General features: G+C 43.8%; 1 protein-coding gene across 3 annotated transcripts in view; it reads right to left on the reverse strand.

Annotated features, from left to right (window-relative positions):
- Positions 1-12,148, reverse strand: part of LOC137320254 (grainyhead-like protein 2 homolog) — a 132,638-nt gene that overhangs the window by 14,217 nt on the left and 106,273 nt on the right. For all 3 annotated transcript variants that reach the window (XM_067982033.1, XM_067982032.1, XM_067982031.1), the window contains 4 exons: positions 9,674-9,761; positions 9,421-9,560; positions 3,063-3,100; positions 960-1,048 (listed from right to left, as the gene is read on the reverse strand). In XM_067982033.1, the coding sequence (XP_067838134.1) occupies positions 960-1,048; positions 3,063-3,100; positions 9,421-9,560; positions 9,674-9,761 (355 nt within the window). The remainder of the gene's footprint in view (positions 1-959; positions 1,049-3,062; positions 3,101-9,420; positions 9,561-9,673; positions 9,762-12,148) is intronic.

Raw genomic sequence — 12,148 nt, forward strand, 5'->3', positions numbered from 1 at the left:
CTCTCCTACGACTGAGCCTCCCCCATCCTATAAACCCCTCCTTCATTTTCACATTCCTACCTAACTGTTGGCTCCTCGGGACTTTGAAGTGCTCAGTTTTAAGATGTGAAACAAATTAGTACAAACCATAATCTGCACGATGCTGAGTAACATCTTGAAAAGAAGACCGATCCATTTCTTAATTAAATAAATTACCCTTTGACAAACACATCGTAAAACAAGTACATAAAACAATTAATTTCATAAATACATCTTGTATCTCTCCCATTTCGAGAGTATAACCACAAGCAAACATTGATCGCTCTGGAAACTGAGCTGATTTGGAGTGAGCTCACCGGAAAATTGGCTGATTACGAAAATCAACAAGAATTTGCATTCAGGATAGGGACGTTACTGACAATTTTAAACTATCAGATTGTCCCAATCCAAAACGGAGTCAAGGCTCGCGAATGGCGGTGGTTACGATTACACTTTGAATGCAGAGTTTCTGCGGATCTTCACCAAAGGTTGCAGCGGACGATCGGGAGAGCCCCGCGGAAATTCAACCCTCTAAGCTCACACATGAATGATGGTTATTTGTGTGACGTACCAAAGGGTGCCTGGCACTCATGGAAGCGGCAAGGAGTTAACCGCTTCACGACAACGGGAAGGGGGAAATTAGCAGGAAAAAAAAGAGGAGGAGCAAAAAGATTTTAAAATGAAGTTTAAGTTTCTCAAGTGGTTATTGTTAAAGTTCACTGCACACTGGTGTGCATCTCATAGATGTACGTCACCCCTCAGGAAAATTCAATGCAGTCTGGCAGCTTAATTCCCCAGTTAAATACAGTATAAATGGGCCACAAGATTGCATTTGTCCTAGAGAGACATTTCTGCCAATTTCAGTAGGAAACTCAAATACAAGATCCGCAAAGCACCATTTTAATCTCTAAATAAGATAGTGAAGCAGGTCGGGAAGGTACCTTTTTTATGCACTTCCTCTCTTATCTGTTTAACAGCTGTTGGGGGATACTCATCTTCCAGTGATCGGAACATCCTTTTCACAAGGACACTGGAAAATAAAACTCACTTGTTAGAATTTCAAGCCCATTATGGAACACTTTTCAGTTAGACTCAAGTAAAGATTTAATTTTTCTTGCACAGAATGCTTTGCCTTTTCACAAGACTTCAGGGATGAGGGACTTGAGTCCTGTGGAGAGACTGGAGAAGCTGGGGTTGTTCTCCTTACAGCAAAGAAGGTTAAGGGGAGATTTGATAGAGGTGTTCAAAATCATGAACTGTTTTGATGGAGTAAATAAGGAGAAACTGTTTCCAGTGGCAGAAGGGTCGGTAATCAGAAGACACAGATTTAAGGTGATCGGCAAAAGAACCAGAGGTGACATGAGGAAACATTTTTTTACGCAGCGAGTTGTAATGATCTGGAATGCACTTCCTGAAAGGGGGGTGGAAGCAGATTCAATAGTAACTTTCAAAAGGGAATTGGATAAATACTTGAAGGGAAAAAATTTACAGGGCAATGGGACTAATTGGATAGCTCTTTCAAAGAGCCAGCACAGGCCCGATGGGCCAAATGGCCTCTCCTGTGCTGCACCATACTTTGATATTATGAAGATAATTATGGATAAGGAAGACCATTTGGCCCATCTTAGCTCATCTATCTAGACTAGCCCTGAAGTCCCCACATAGCAGTATTCAATTGGTTCTTTAATGATTCCAATAATTTTGCCACCACACTGCCCACCGAGTCATCGGGAGAGTTCATTTCATGCATTGAGCCCTGTGTGAAGAAAAACTTTTTCCATTGTTTTCAATACACACTGAGTGGCTACTTTGATTTCTTTCTTTGCTGTCGAAGCTGAAGATATATTTAAGCACCAAGTTTCTGGGCACACCTTATGGTTAGGAAACCGATTGACAGGATCCGAAGTAATTCCTCATAAAACCCTTGCACGAAGAACAACTGCGGGTCTAGGCCAATATGAAGCATTTCTTCTGTTTTTAAAAACCACCCTCCCCCTCCGATTAATCAACTAACTACACATTTAAAATAAAAAGGCAACCATGATGGCCCAGTGGGCAGTATGCTGTAGTGTGGTACTGAGCCACACAGATCAGAGAAGACCTTGGGTTGGGCAGTCAATTGATTTTAACTGTAAAGCACCACGCATGACTAGCTTGGTCTGTATCTCACGATCATTGCCCACCTGCTCCCTTCCCCCTTCTTGGAAAACATCAGGTGGGGAGAGGATTAAACTCAGGTGGTATTGCTCTCCCTCCACTGACACTCACTGCCTAGACTCGCACATGAAGAATGGTCAACTCTGTTGAGGTGCTGATGCCCTGGGAGCCGCCCCACAGCAGCAGTCAGCACCTTCAGCAAAGGAGAGGGCAATTCTGTAGTAAGTCTCCTAAATTCAAATAGGATAGGACAGACTGCCCTGCTGGCTTAGTCCATTAATGCTCGGCTCCTGCCACTTAGTTAGGCCCACAGTAGCTGAAACACCTTTTAAGTATCCTGCCGCAGTACTGTTCATAGGCTAGATCAAATCAATCAGAGTGTTTGGAACTGAACTTGCAGGGAGGTGTCAAAATTCACATTTTGTGTTTTTATATAAAAAAATATTTTCTTCATTACTTCAGAATTCTCCTTGTCTTCTGTTTTAATGCTGTGGTCAAGTCCAGAATGTGCATATCGGTAGTTCTGGTGATTGTACGTTTAAGCCTAGAGGTCCATTATCACTAAATAGCCAGTACGCACAAACAAACAATCATTCCAATAGGACAAGGCTTACAGCTGGTAAAATGTTCAGAATTCTGAATGTCATTCCCAAAGATACTGGTTAAATCCTGGAATCCCGTGCAATAAAAGTATAATTTTTAGTCACCGTAATGGCCCCGGCCATAGGGATATATGTTTTTTTTTTAAAGAAACAATGTGCATTCTTCTGTTATTGAAATTCAGCCACTGTCACAACAAGCCTGGCCTAGAATCTGAAATATTCTACTCCTCAGCACCAACACCTTTGACCCAGACAAATATGCACAGAGACAAACTCAATGCTTACCCTTCCCTTTCCATGTCGTCCGTGCTGACACTGTACATCTATAAAATGGAAGAACATGTCGTCAGAAACTGGACCCGACGGACTCTGGGGAAAATTTGTACGTTGCGCTTGAGTGGAATCGGAAGCCCCAGAATTATGCAGCTCAGTTTGAAACCTCACCATTGGTAATGTCCAGTTCTGCCTTTTCCTGCAAACTTGACAAATTTGAGGGGACTGGCTTTGCGCTGCATTCCCTTTGCCAGCAGCATTGTATTTTCTAACATTTCAGCCTACAAATTACTGTTTGCATTTACCTTAAATGGGTTAACGCCTCCGTTAAATTGTGGCTAGGGGAATGTCATACAAATCAAGTTTTGCATTCTTCTACACCTATCACAACACTCATTTCTAGGCTATAGAAATGGTCTTTAAATCCCTTAAAGACATGTAATCGGCATGAAAAAAAATTGTTAATCTGTTTAAAAAAAAAAGTGTAAAACAAAATGGGCCAGAAATTCGGGCATGCCCACTTGGGCGCAGGGTACATTCCCTGTACCTTATAATGGAGCTGACATGGCATTGGAGCCTGCCAGCGAAGAGTTGTGCAATATCGGCCCGTCCGGGGGTTGTTCCCGGGGCAGAGGAGCGTGTGGGCAGATCGGGGCTTGGCAAAGGCAGCCGGGGAAATTGGGGGTCGGGAGAGGAAGCCAGGGAGGCGGGGAGTGGGCCGGGGCCAGGAGATCTGGGGTGGGAGGGGTGGCGATCAATTCCTCTAATGTGGGCTCGGGAGGAGCACCCCTGTCCCTCCCGCCTCCACGTTCAGGTACGTTACTTGCCTTCTTGGTTGGCAGGTGATCCCGAGGGCTGGGTTCCCCCCCCCCCCCGAGTGTAGCTAGTGATGGCGCTGGCTGCCTCAGGGCAAACCAATCTTGGAACGGGGGCGTCGAGCAGGCATTGGGCCCCCTTATTTGCATAAGCAGAGGGGCCTAACACCTGCTTCAGGCGTGAGTAAAAGTGCACCCATTGTTATCCTTTACCAACGTGGCACTTATGGTCAGAAACGTCCGCCTGCTTCCTGCCCGCTATTTTAGGGGCTTAGTAGGTCAATTAGCCCCCGAGAAACGAGCGCGGCGTGGACGAATTTAGAGGTCAATATCTTTCCAGCTCCATCCACTGCAACATTTAAGTGTTTGAAATAAAGGGTCCACTTCCACAAACAATGTTGTTTGGATATTCACATCCTTCATCTTTTTCCCTGGGCAGTCACAGGACCCAGGGCAGACAGTGGGACTGAATGCTAGACCTCCCTCCCCCCACAACAAAATATTATATAGTCAGAAGACGGGTGGCTTCAGGAAGAAAGTGTTTGTAAAAGTAGGAACGGATATGTGCCTGTGGGGCACTGCATCTTTAACAGCAGTTAAGACTAGACAAGACAACAAATGAACAATAATAAAAGATGACGAACTATAACAAACAAGCCGACTCTTCCCTTCACCTTCCCCTCACCCCACATAGCTCAGTGGGTAAATGCATTATATGGTGTGGTAATGAGACGTACAGATCAGAACAATTCCAGGTTCAATCCCTGGTCTCTTTAGTTACAGTTAATTAATCTCAGTAGAAGCTGCAACTGACCCTTGGGTTAAAAGGGTCAAAGAAGAGGGAAAAATCAGCCACCTGTTCCTCACCGTTATCCAGTGACTCCTGTGGAAAAGTACCCTGTGCATGTGGGTATCAATTAAGGGCAGAATCAGGCTCAGCTTTGATGCCCCCACCATCAATCGACCAACTACACCTACTGGGTGTATACTATAGGCCTCTAAATAGTAAGAAGGAGATAGAGGAGAACGTTTGAAGGCAAATTACAGAAAGATGCAAGAACCATAGAGTAGTGATAATGGGGGACTTCAATTATCCCAATATAGACTGGGACAGTAACAGTGTAAAGGGCAAAGAGGGGGAGGAATTCCTGAAATGTGTACAAGAGAACTTCCTTGATCATTGTGTTTCCAGCCCAAGGAAGGAAGCAGTGCTGGATCTAGTTCTGGGGAATGCAGTGGGGCAGGTGGAGCATGTTTCAGTGGGGGAACATTTGGGAACAGTGATCATAATATTCAAGTTTAGAATAGTTATGGAAAAGGACAAGGAACAATCAAGTGTAAAAATACTTAACTGGAGGATGGCTAATTTCAATGAGTTAAAAAGGGATCTTGCCCAGGTGGATTGGAATCAAACATTGGTCGGCAAAACAGTAATTGAACAGTGGGAGGTCTTCAAGGAGAAGATGGTTCGGGTACAGAGTAGACACATTCCTACGAGGGGGAAAGGAAGGGCATCCAAAACTAGAGCTCCCTGGATCACTAAAAATATAGAGATTAAAATGAAACAGAAAAAGGAGGCTTATGACAAATGTAAAGTTCATAATATAGTAGAGAACCAGGCTGAATACAGAAAGTAGAGAGATCTAAATAAGGGAATAGGATGGCAGAGAATATGAGAATAGATTAGCAGCTAACATAAAAGGGAACCCAAAAATCTTTTATAAACATATAAATAATAAAAGGGTAGTGAAAGGAAGGGGCCGATTAAGGACAAAAAAGGAGATCTTCTTGTGGAGGCAGAGGGCATGGCTGAGGTAATAAATGAATACTTTTCATCGGCCTTCACTAGAGAAGAGGATGCTGCCATTGTAGCAGTAAAGGAGGTAGTAGCGATATTGGTTAGGATAAAAATAGATAAAGAGGTCTGCAGTACTCAAAGTAGAAAAGTCACCTGGTCCGGATGGGATGCATCCTAGGTTACTGAGGGAAGTAAGGGTGGAAATTACGGAGGCTCCGGCCACAATCTTCCAATCCTCCTTAGATATGGGGACGGTGCCAGAGGACTGGAGGATTGCAAATGTTATACTCCAGTTTGAAAAAAGGGGAGAGGGATAAACCTGGCAATTGCAGTCAGCCTAAGGAGAACAATCCCAGCTTGTACAATCTATCCACGTAACTGAAGTCCTTCATCCCTGGAACCATTCTAATAAATCTCTTCTGCACCCTCTCTAAGGCCTTCGCATCCTTCCTAAAGTGCGGTGCCCAGAATTGGACACGATACTCCAGTTGTGGCCAAGCCAGTATTTTATAATTTTCATCATAACTTCCTTGCTTTTGTACTCTATGCCTCTATTTATAAAGCCCAGGATCCCGTATGCTTTTTTTAACCGCTTTCTCAACCTGCCCTGCCACCTTCAGCAATTTGTGCACATATATCCCCAGATCTCTCTGTTCCTACACCCCTTTAGAATTGTATCCTTTAGTTTATATTGCCTCTCCTCATTCTTCCTACCAAATGTTTCACTTCGCACTTCTCTGCATTAAATTTCATCTGCCATGTGTCCACCCATTCCACCAGCCTGTCTATATCCCCTTGAAGTCTATCACTATCCTCCTCACTGTTCACTACACTTCCAAGTTTAGTGTCATCTGCAAATTTGGAAATTGTGCCCTGTACACCCAAGTCCAAGTCATTAATATATATCAAAAAAAGCAGTGGTCCCAGCACCGACCCCTGGGGAACACCACTGTACACCTCCCTCCAGTCCGAAAAACAACCGTTCACCACTACTCTCTGTTCCCTGTCAATTAGCCAATTTCATACCCATGCTGCCTCTGCCCCTTTTATTCCATGAGATTCAATTTTGATGACAAGTCTATTGTGTGGCACTTTATCAAAATGCCTTTTGGAAGTCCATATTCACCACACCAGCCCCATTGCTCACATCAACCCTCTCTGTTACCTCATCAAAAAACTCTTATCAAGTTAGTTAAACACGATTTGCCTTTAACAAATCCCCGCTGGCTTTCCCTGATCAATCCACACTTGTCCAAGTGACTGTTAATTCTGTCCCAGATTATCGTTTCTAAAAGTTTCCCCACCACCGAGTTAAACTGACTGGCCTGTAGTTGCTGGATTTATCCTTACACCCTTTTTTCAACAAGGATATAACATTTGCAATTCTCCAGTCCTCTGGCACCACCCCCATAATGAAAGAGGATTGGAAGATTATGGCCAGCACCTCTGCAATTTCCACCCTTACTTCCTACAGCAACCTAGGATGCATCCCATCTGGACTGGGTGACTTACCTACTTTAAGTACAGCCAGCCTTTCTAGTACCTCCTCTATCAATTTTTAGCCCATCCAGTATCTCAACTACCTCCTCTTTTACTGGGATTTTGGCAGCATCTTCTTCCTTGGTAAAGACAGATGCAACATACTAATTTAGTACCTCAGCCATAGCCTCTGCCTTCATGCATAGATGTCCTTTTTGGTCCCTAATCGGTCCCACCCCTTCTTTTACTACTTGTTTACTATTTATGTGCCTAAAGGCGACTTTTGGATTCCCTTTTATGTTGGCCGCCAGTCTATTCTCATACTCTCACCTTGCCCCTCATATTTCCTTTTTCACTTCCCCTCTGAACTTTCTATATTCTGTCTGGTTCTCACTTGTGTTATCAACCTGACATCTGTCATACGCCCACTTTTTCTGCTTCACCTTATTCTCTATCTCTTTCATCATCCAGAGTGCTCTGGCTTTGATTGCCCTACCTTTCCCCCTCGTGGGAATGTACTTAGACTGTACCCGAACCATTTCCTCTTTAAAGGCCGCCCATTGTTCAATTACAGATTTGCCTGCCAATCTTTGATTCCAATTTACCCGGACCAGATCTGTTCTCATCCCACTGAAATTGGCCCTACTCCAATTGAGTATTTTTACTCCAGATTGTTCTTTGTTCTTTTCCATAGCTATTCTAAACTTTATGATACTCTGATCACTGTTCCCCAAGTGTTCCCCCACTGACACTTGCTCCACTTGACCCACCTCATTCCCCAGAACCAGATCCAGCAATGCCTCCTTCCTCGTTGGGCCAGAAACGTACTGATCAAGAAAGTTCTCCTGAACACACTTCAGAAATTCTTCCTCCTCTCTGCCCTTTACACTATTACTATCCCAGTCTATATTAGGATAATTGAAGTCCCCCACTATCACTACCTTATGGTTCTTGCACCTCTCTGTAATTTCCCTGCAAATTTGCTCCTCTATCTCCTTCCCACTAGTTGGTGACCTATAGAATACACCCAGTAGTGTAATGGCACCTCTATTGTTTCTTAACTCTAACCAAATAGATTCTGTCCTTGACCCCTCCAGGACATCCTCTCTCTCCAGCACTGCAATATTCTCCTTAATCAATACTGCCACCCCCCCCCCCCCTCCTTTCTTTCCTTCCTTATCTTTCCTGAACACCTTGTATCCAGGAATATTTAGTACCCAATCCTGCCCTTTTTTGAGCCAGGTCTCAGTTATCGCCTCAACATCATATTCCCATGTGGCTATTTCCCTGCAGCTCATCAACCTTGTTTACCACACTTCGTGCGTTTACACACATGCACCGCAAACCTATCTTCGATTAAATTTAACAGAGAAGTGTGAAGTGATACATTTGGATAGGCAGAATGAGGAGAGGCAATATAAACTAAATGGTACAATTTTAAAGGGGGTGCAGGAACAAAGAGACCTGGGGGTGAATGTACACAAATCTTTGAAGGGTGGCAGGACAAGTTGAGAAAGCTTTTAAAAATGCATATGAGATCCTGGGCTTTATTAATAGAGACATAGAGCACAAAAGCAAGGAAGTTATGCTAAACCTTTATAAAACACTGCTTAGGCCTCAGCTGGAGCATTGTGTTCAATTCTGGGCACCACACTTTAGGAAGGTGCAGAAGAGATTTGCTAGAATGGTGCCAGGGATGAGGGACTTCAGTTATGTGGAGAGACTGGAGAAGCTGGGGTTGTTCTCCTTAGAACAGAGAAGGTTAAGGGGAGATTTGATAGAGGTGTTCAAAACCATGAACAGTTTTGATAGAGTAAACAAGGAGAACCTGTTTCCGGTGGTAGAAGGGTCAGTAACCAGGGGACACAGATTTGAGGTGATCGGCAAAAGAACCAGAGGCAACATGAGGAAACACTTTTTTTTAAATGCAGAGTTGTTATGGTCTGGAATGCACTGCCTGAAAGGGAGGTGGAAGCAGATTCAATAATAACTTTCAAAAGGGAATTGGATAAATACTTGAAGAAAAAAATTACAGGGCCATGGGGAAAGAGCAGGGGAATGAGACTAATTGGATAGCTCTTTCAAAGAGCCGGCACAGGCACGATGGGCCAAATGGCCTCCTTCTGTGCTGTAACATACTATGATAACTCAAGCAAAAGACAATTGGAGAAAAAAAAAATGCATAAAGTAAATGTAATTATCACTGTTACACCCTTTAAAATAAAATGGTCTATAACCGACTGCGTCTGCCAGAAGATGGGAAGGGGATTGTCCTTACCTGACCACTCCTCTGCAGGTTCCCAAAGTGAATGTCTGGTATAAAGAGAACTGGCTGGGAATCCAGGTCAGTCATAGTTTTGAAGAAAGTAGCATCACCTCTCTTCTGCAAGGCTACAGTACTCAATTTGCTTTCCGATGCTGAATGCCGGGAAGGAAACACATTATTATCCCAAAGGAATTCCGCTCCTGGAGGTAATACTGCCTTTTCAAACCAGAACTTTAAAAAGAAAAAAATCTGAAAATCTGCTTACGAGGGTTTACTTGGTTAGCCGTTCCCGGAGATTTTCCTTTCTTCCTGTTCTGCTTCCGTTCTTCATCTCGGATTTTCCTCTCAGCCCCCTGAAGATAAGAACAGGGATTTAACAAAGAAAGAAAACTAGCTGGGTTACAGCGGTAAGACTATCAGCATCAGGATGCAGGTTCTGTTTGGATATGAAGCACAGAGATTTTGTTTTAAAAATTTAAATTCTTTAATATTCCTCTTTCGAAAACTGGTTGTCTTCGGTCATGTGACTGCGGGGGAAGTTGGAGTATTGGAGGGCACCATGTAAAGGAATAAATGAACATGAACGGTAGTGTAATGGTGATGGCACTGGACTAGCAAGTTGTCAATAAATATGGTAACTTGTGGCTAAAACCAAGAAAAATAACCATAAAAGCTGCCTTTCTGTCATAAAAACCCAATTGGTTCAATAATTTCCATCAGGGAAGGAATCTACCATGGGACTCCAGTCCCACAATATGTGTTGACTCTTAATGCCCTCTGAAGTGTCCTAAAAACAATTAGTATGAAACAGAATAATAAGAGAAATATTTGATGGATTTATCACCAAATCCTACAACCTAGACATTGGTCACTGCAAAATCCTCCTCACTAACATCTGGAGATTGGTGCCAAGTTCGAAGAGCTATCCCTTAAACAACAGCCAATCCTAGGTCTGATTCAGAGACTATGACTATCGGTCAACCTTCCAGATTTTTCCATCACCATCCCTGGGTATGTCCTGTCCCAATAGAGGTGGGGGCACAGTGGTATACAGTTAGGAGGGAGTGGTCCTGGGAGCCCTCAACATTGACTCTGGACCCCATGACCTTTCCAGTACAGATCCAACAAGACCAAAGAAACCTCCTGCTGATTACCACCCACTGCCTTCCACCTGAATACTTGAAGGAAGCAAGAGCATAGAATGAACTCCGGATGAGGGATTTTAATTATCCACCACCACCGGCCAGGCCAACCTGGTCAAATTCTGAAGAACACAGCTGCCAGACTGGGAACTAACATAAGGGAGTAGCCAACTTGACCTCATCCTCACCAACCTACTTGTCTATGGGCTCTGACAACACGCCAGCTGTAGTACTGAAGACTTGTGCACCAGAACTAGCTGCTCCTTTACCCAACCTATTCCAGTGCAGCTTTGGACACTGGCATCTGTCTGATAATGTGAAAAGTTGCCCAGATACGTCCTATCCACAGGGCAAATCTAACCTGCTCGATTACTGCCCTGTCAGCCTCTTCCCAATCATTAAAGCAAATGGAAGGAGTTGTCAATAGTGTCGCCTGCTCAGCAATAACCTGGTTGGTTATTGGTTAATCTGATGCTCATTTCGGGTTCCGCCTGAACCACTGGGCTCCAGACTTCATCATAGCCTTGATCTAGACTTGAACGCAAGAGCTGAGTGCCAGAGGAGAGGTGAAAGCAACTGTCTTTGACCTCAAAATCAGCAGTTGACAGACTACGGCTCTAGCAAAACTGAGGCCAATGGCAAGACCCTCCAGTGGCTGGAGTCACACGCGATTCAAAGAAGATGGTAGGAGTTGTCAAAGGCAAAATGTTGCAGCCCGAAGACTGTGCTGCAGGCAAGAGCTCCTCAGAGAAGTGTCCTTGGCCCAACTATCTTCAGCTGCTTCAATAAATGATTTTCTCCCCATCACAGGGTCGGGAGCGTGGCTGTCCCTTGACGATTCCACAACTCCTCTGATAATGAAGCCGCCCATGCCAGCCTATGGCAAGAGCTGGACAATATTCAAGGCTTAGGCTGACAAATTGCAGGTAATATTCATACCACTTAAATACTGGGCAATAACACATCCTTATTCTGTTGAGCTGAGCTGTTATAAAAATGAATAAATATCTTGGTGTATATTCTCAATTTAGACAGCACTCTCTCCCATATTTGAGCCTTTCTGCAGCCGATCACAAACTTACACTTAAATGACATAAATTGCTTCAAAATACGCACAATTGTGACATCTCGGCCTTGATGAAAAAATGAGAATACACGTCTGACTTTTCTCCTTTACCTCTCCAAAACTTGTGCGACGTGTACCTTATAATGAAAACAGTGCCCGTTTAATATCAGAAGGAAAATTTTCAAACTAGCAAAACTGCCTCAGGCTATTTCACTCTATTACCCAGCACAGAAACAGTGCCTACCAACCATTAAGAATTTTTGAGAGCGCCTCGTTAATAAACGATAACTAACGAGAAATTATAAAAGAGGAACAGCCTCATTACATTCTAATGTTCAGTTTTTTTTTTAAGAACAGGGTCCCTTTAATTCATTTTGGAAGCTCACCACTGGGACCTGCTCTGCGTAATTCCGAAAAGTCAGCACTAGATGGCGCTGTCGCGTCGCACTGACCAAAAAAGAATGGCCCAGAAAGCCCCAGTTTTGTCCAGAAGCTCGAGCTGACCGTTCGACATGGTTCACCGTTTGTGGTC

This window comes from Heptranchias perlo, chromosome 3 (genome assembly GCF_035084215.1).
Source record: "Heptranchias perlo isolate sHepPer1 chromosome 3, sHepPer1.hap1, whole genome shotgun sequence".
Lineage (NCBI taxonomy): Eukaryota > Metazoa > Chordata > Chondrichthyes > Hexanchiformes > Hexanchidae > Heptranchias > Heptranchias perlo.